Source organism: Macaca mulatta, chromosome 1 (assembly GCF_049350105.2).
Source record: "Macaca mulatta isolate MMU2019108-1 chromosome 1, T2T-MMU8v2.0, whole genome shotgun sequence".
NCBI classification, from domain to species: domain Eukaryota; kingdom Metazoa; phylum Chordata; class Mammalia; order Primates; family Cercopithecidae; genus Macaca; species Macaca mulatta.
In genome coordinates, this window is record NC_133406.1 from 129,730,305 (window position 1) to 129,736,866 (window position 6,562).

Here is a 6,562-nt window from a genome sequence, read left to right on the forward strand (position 1 = left end):
TGCCATTTACCACCTCTCTGGCAGCCTAAGCAGGGAAGGGAACCAGGCTGGCCATCTCTCACACCACAGCTTCAAGCTGGGACATCGTCAGGCCAGCCTGGGGACCACGTCATGATGGGAGGTATGTCTCCCTGTGTGCATATGTGTGTACTAGGCAAGAGAGATCAAAGTAGTCAGCGTAGGGACTGGAAGAGTCACAGGAGCTGGGTTGCATGGCACAAATAAAAATCCAGGCAGTGCTGGGGAAAAGGATGGTGGGTATCCTGAGACCCGGCAAGCGCCTAAAAATTGATGTTCTTCAAGTCCATGGAGCAGCGGTACCTGCCGTCTGGGAACCTGGAGCACAGCAGGTTGGGTGAGCAAGGACAGGTATGGTGCTTGCGTTTCCTAAAGAAGGGGACCTAAGGAGAGAAGAAAGCAACACCTTCACCAAAGGGATGTTGGTGGGCTTCCTGGCAGCAGTCTCTGCTCAGTCCAGCGCTGGCAAATGTCTCCCCCCACACCCTACCCCACTTCTCCATTGCACCTAGCACAACAAGAATAGCAATTAGAGATGAGGAAACTGAGGTACAGTGTGGCTAAGCAATACGCCAAGATCACACAGCTAATTTGTGGAGGAGCTAGGATTCGCACCCAGGCTACCTGGCTCTGGAGACTCAGCACACATGTGCCTGCACACACACACATACACACACACACACACACATGCACACACATGTCCATTGATTGAATGTTTGTTGCTCATCCATTATGGGCTCAACACCGTGGTGGGTGCTGCAAGTGCAGCAGCGAATAGGACAGCCGCCATCTCTGCCCTGACTCACACGCCAGAGGAGTGCTAAACCACTGGGGTATCCTCAGGGAGGAGTTAGGAGCATGGGCCCATTGTCAGACTGCCTGGGTTCAAATCCCAGGTCTACCACTTCCCAGCTGTGTGACAATCAGCAAATCATTTGACCTCTCTGTGCCTCAGCTTTATCATTTGTAAAATGGGTTAATAACAGCACCTACCACATATGGTTATAAAGAGGTTAAAATGACAAAAAGCACCCAGTATGAAGGGTGGCATGCAGGAAGCATTCAGCATTAGTTTTTATTACCACTGTTGTCTTTATTGGGAATATGGATCTGGAGCTGAACCCCCTCACATTCCCCAAGATTACAAGGACTGCCACATTGTCCGGCCTCGTTCACCACTCTCTAGCGCCTCTTCATCCTGGGACAGGAGGTTGGGCGGGGGCTGTGATTGGGAGAGAGACTGCTGGAGGATGCTCTGTACCCAGATGAGCACCGAGCCGGGGTGCAGGTAAGTCCCCGAAGAGCAGGAAACATGCCTGAGTCCAGGTGTAAGACAGCTGGTAAGCCTGAGAGCCTGTGCTCAGGAATGTCTAATTCAGACAGAGGGGTACATGTGGAGAGAGGGGCAAGGCCCAGGGAGGAGAGCAAGTCACCTGAGAGCCTGTGGAAATGCCCTAATTGCCTTCTAATAGTCAATGTCAGACTAGATTGAACCACCACTATTTGCATTTTAATGAAAAAGCTGTGGGAATTGGGAGCTTCACTGGTTAACTGGTAAAGTGTGGTAAAGTGGCTCCAGAGAGGGAGTGCAACGGGGAGGCTGTGGCTCCAGAGGACTCTGGACTGGGAGCTGGCAGTCAAGGAGTGCGAGCAGGGCAGGAACTACGTACTCAGGGCACAAGAGTGAGTGACTCCTTGAAGTGGGCACCTCACTTGCCTCACTGTAGACCTTACCAGGTGTGGAAGGTGATTTTGTGGGTCTACTTTTATGTTCCTGAAGGGAGTTTCCTTCAAAGCAAAGGGCATGTGAGATCCTTCCCAAATCTGAATTCATCAGATCCATAAGGGGCATTAGAGGCAGTGAGTCTGCTCCACTCATTGTATATGTGTGGCCCAAGAGCAGGTGAACTAATTTGCCCAAGTCCACACAGCAAATTAAGGGCTGGAATGCCCAGCCTGTCTAACAGCCTATGAGATCAGTGGCACCCCTCCACCTGAGGCTGCCCCTTCAAAAACAAGGCGGCAGCGCTCAACATCAGTGAGGTATAACTAGAGCTGGCGTCGGAAAACTGCAGTTCCAGTCCCAGCTCTGTCTTATTGGCTGTGTGCCTTGAGCCAGTCACGTGACTTGGCTTGTCTGTCAGTTTCTTCAGCATTGCCCAGGGTTGCTGTCAGGATTGAATTAAGATCAGTGATTCTCCAACCTGTGCTAGAAGTTTGTAGGTGGATCGTGACCGGCCTTTTACAAATAAATGTACAAATGTGTTATCTGCAGGGCACTAAGGTGGGTGCCTGTTGGTGGTGGGGACACAGCAACCCCATAGCCTTCTGCTTCCCCTTGGACATTCAGGGGCTGGATCAGGGCTGGATCAGCTGTCAGAGGAAGGTGAAGTCCTCTGGAGCCACAGCCTCCCTAGACTCCCTCTCTGGAGCCAGCCTCTCTAGCCTTCCCAGCTAGAGCAAGGCCCCAGGACGTCACCCTCTGCTCCCCGCATGGCCCACCCACATATGTGCACCCATGCAGTGTCTGCACAGTACCTTGTGGCTGCCAGGATGGCACTCCTCGCCTTCCCGCCCCAGCGGGGTACACATCCGCAGCCCTCGAAGCCACAGGCTGATGGCACAGCAGGTGCCTGCCCCACACTGGACATCCCGCTCACAGGCCTGCAGGTGGGAGAGAGAAGGGAACAGCCCATTAGTGCACCCAAGAGAAAGCAGAAGGGAAGGGTAGATTCAAAAAGCCCTTATCAGGATGGAACGGGAAGAGGCTGAGAGTGTCACCCCTGGCCTTAGCCTAACAGAACACCCTGGGCCACGCTTTATTGCCCTGCTCCCCTCATGGGGAGGCTCAGGGCTCAGGAGGGCATTGGATCTGGATCTGAGGAAATTTCCAAGCTCCTTGAGGCTGCTCAGAAGGAAGACAGTCCTCTTTTTCTGACAAGGCTGGGGGTTAGAAGGCATAGCTTTTCTAGGGCTAGTAGACGCTCAATGGATGCTGGTGGAACTGAATTAATTAGAATTCTCAGAGGTGGCAGGGACCCTGATGGCCCAAATTCCTGGGTGGTCAGTGCTGAGCTGCCTTGGACCAGGAGTCTCCAGTCCTGACCGCACTGTGGTCAGTGCCTCCCCTCTGCATGGAGGCACCCCCACCCTGGCCCTCAGAGGCCCAGCCTCAGCCGAGGGGCCAGCACCCCAGTGAACAGGTGCCTCTCCCAGGGTTTCTCTGCTGACTTCCCTGATCCCCAGAAAGGATCGCAGAACAGGGGCTGAGCGGCCCTGCCTGGTTTGGGAAAGGTGCCATTTGTAAAGAAGGCCACCTAAGCTCACATTAAATAAAAGCCAGGGCTGGGGAAGACAGAACTCTTTTTTTTTTTTTTTTTTTTTTGAGACGGAGTCTCGCTCTGTCGCCCAGGCTGGAGTGCAGTGGCCGGATCTCAGCTCACTGCAAGCTCTGCCTCCCAGGTTTATGCCATTCTCCTGCCTCAGCCTCCCGAGTAGCTGGGACTACAGGCGCCCGCCACCTCGCCCGGCTAGTTTTTTTTTGTATTTTTTAGTAGAGATGGGGTTTCACCGTGCTAGCCAGGATGGTCTCGATCTCCTGACCTCGTGATCCGCCCGTCTCGGCCTCCCAAAGTGCTGGGATTACAGGCGTGAGCCACCGCACCCGGCCGGAAGACAGAACTCTTAACTGCTCCAGACTCAGGTGGGGACCCGCTGAAGAAGCATCCACACTTTCCATTCTCAGAGATGCTATGTGGCTTTTCTGAGCTAAAATGCAAAGCTGGGTTTTGGATCACTATTCTCCAATAAAAGCCTATGGGCACCTTCAGGCTGCTGTGTGGGACGTGGCAGGACCTGGAAGCCCCTACTTGTTCAGACCCAAGAGGGAAAGAGTGGATGTCGGCTCCACTGATCATGCAGAGGAGTTACGGGTGGCGGGCACCCAGCTGTGCCTGTCTCCAGCCCAGCAAGGGCACATCTCACACCCAGCCAGGCCCCAAAAGCTCGGGGTTGGGGTAAAGGAAACCCCAGTTGATTCTTCTTCTCCGCTCTCGGAAGAAGAGTCATAAAGCCTTGGATGTGGGGAGGGTTACAGTCCAGGGAGCAGGGGAGTGTAGAGGTGGTGGAGCCTGGGCTCCTGCTGAGAGTCAGAAGTGGGACACCAGCAGGACATGGAGGATGTGGGGAGCCTGGGGGTTCCTGACTTCCCCTTACTGTCCTGTTCTAACCACTCATCTGTCTTTCCTGGGTAAGCCTAGGGAAATGCACTCTCTATTGTGCTTTTCACTGTGAAAATGTTTGCCGGCCGCTCTCAGATCTGCCTGCCCTGCTGCCTCTCTGGGCCAGTGCTGGAGCTGGCACGGGTGGTGAGGCAAGCCCAGCATCCAGGCCAACCACGCTGCTCCTGCCCTCACTGCGCAGCAGCCGGGGCTTCTCTCCATTGTTCTTGCCCTCTCAGAATTTCAAGCTACCCCATAGAAGGGCAGCCCACAGTGTAAACACTTCATTAGGTGTAATTCTGCCTTCACGAATATTTTTATTTTTGCTTTGGATCTCAAAAGCATTTGACTTGCCTTTAATATTTGTTCTTTTGAACTCAGTCTTTTTCCTTTAAAAGAGAAAAGAAAGAATTTGTCCTTTCGGTGAATAGTAAAATTAACCCAATTCCAGGAATTGTTTGGCATTTCTCTACATTTCCCTTATCCATGTAAAAAGCTGGTGGAGGCTGAACTAAAAGTTAGTTTCCCTGCTCCCCCCGACCTTTTTTTCCCAGTGGCTTTTATATGGAAAGCTCTCAGGTAAAGCATTGCTTTCTGCTTCAATAAGAATGGTCCTGCTACCATAACACATCATGCGCCCCTATTTGAAGGTGGTTCGAGGTAAAGGCAAACTTCCAAGAGAAAACTGTGATCTGAATATTTTGAACCAATTGAACAGTGCCCACATGCTGAACCTCTGCTTTGAGACTGGATTTCTACTTGTTATCTGAACGCTTGCTTTGGGGTACACTCAGAATGTTAGTGTCACCCATATTCCTCTCAGAACTAACTGGGCAGGCACACAGTGAAAGAGTTTCAAAGATACCCTTTCTAAGCAGAGGTTAAATTTATACAATAGAAGTTTATAAGCTTACCACGTTTAATTAAGCTTACTGCCTTTAATTAAGTCAACATGCTATGTAAATTAATATTAATATTAATATGTGAACCAGACCATAAATAAAAATTAAAATTCACACAAAAGATAAATTAAGGTTTGCCAATCCACTTTATAAAGGAATTCCTTATTACATAATAGGAATCTTCATTTTACCAAAGGACTGAACTTCAAAATATTCAATGCTCTACTAACGCATTTAAAACAGGATTTGATTCATACACAGCTTCTCAAAAGCAGATCCCATTTAGTAGAGTGAGGTCTAACTAGTCTGAAAATCGCATGCAATCCCTCTCTAAAGTGCTGTCTAATGCATAACTCCCCATTCCCTTTGGTTCACAGTGTGTGGAGCCAACAGAGCCTCCTGCATGGTTCCTGGGCTCACAACCCATGCAGACCCTGACATCTTCCCAAAACCCAGGGCACAGAGAATGTTAGGCGACTTACCCCTGTGATCACAGCACAGTCAGACACAGTTACTAGGAGGAACATGATTGAGACTTGCATGGCACCTCTCATGGTCACTTGGGGTGAAGATAAAACACTGCCTGCTTGGATGCCTCTCGCTTCCTCCTGCTCAGCCTTGTGCCCGGCAAGCTGGGAAGGCCAGGCTCTCCTGCATCCCCCGCCTCCTCCCAGATGTTTATACTCAGGATCCAGGGCTGCCTGTGGATGCCTCATCTCTGCTTTTCCCTTCTCCAACACCGATGTTACTCAGATGATCTCAGAAGCGAAGATGAGACCTGAATCTCTAACAACATCAAATCAACATCAAAACCAATAAAAATGGATACTTCGTGGGCTCTGACGGTTGCTCTAACTCTCCCAAGAACGCAGTGATTCAGACAGTTATGTACATTTCACTCGATGTTCTTTTCTGCCTCTGGGTATCCTTCTATCCTACTTGGGGCAGAGGAAAGGCTCTGGTAATGAATTAAGGGATTTGCAGCATAACCATTTATCCTTCCCTGCACCAAACTATGCAACATACAGGATTATTGGTTCCCTCACACTCACACCAAGAATTATCTAGGCATTTACCATGGGCTCAACACAGAGGTAGCTGAGAAGACAGAAGAGGATGAGGCAGTATCTTTATTTCTCTAAAAGGTTAAAATTACAGTGAGGAGACATAAGACAGTGAGGAAAAAAAGACCAGGGTTGTGAGGCTGATACTCCTAAGTGACACACACATAAGGATTTGCTCTCTCACGGGCTCAGGATGAACACCAGCACATGTCCCTTGGTACAATGACCTAAGGGCAGAAAGCCAGCACAGGCACACACTCTCCCAGTACCCTGCAGAGCCGAGTTGGTATGGGCTGTGGCTGAAAGGTACTAGAGCCACACCACTGGCCTTCCAGGTTTTGGGGTGAGCATGAGAGGG

At 50.6% G+C, this 6,562-nt stretch overlaps 1 protein-coding gene across 1 annotated transcript; it reads right to left on the bottom strand.

Annotated features, from left to right (window-relative positions):
• Positions 1-222: 222 nt before the first annotated feature.
• Positions 223-5,749, bottom strand: PROK1 (prokineticin 1). Its single transcript, NM_001260651.1, is given in 3 exon segments — positions 223-401; positions 2,557-2,682; positions 5,623-5,749. Coding segments are annotated over 3 exon segments (318 nt in total). The 5' UTR covers positions 5,695-5,749; the 3' UTR covers positions 223-281.
• Between the last annotated feature and the right edge of the window lie 813 nt (positions 5,750-6,562).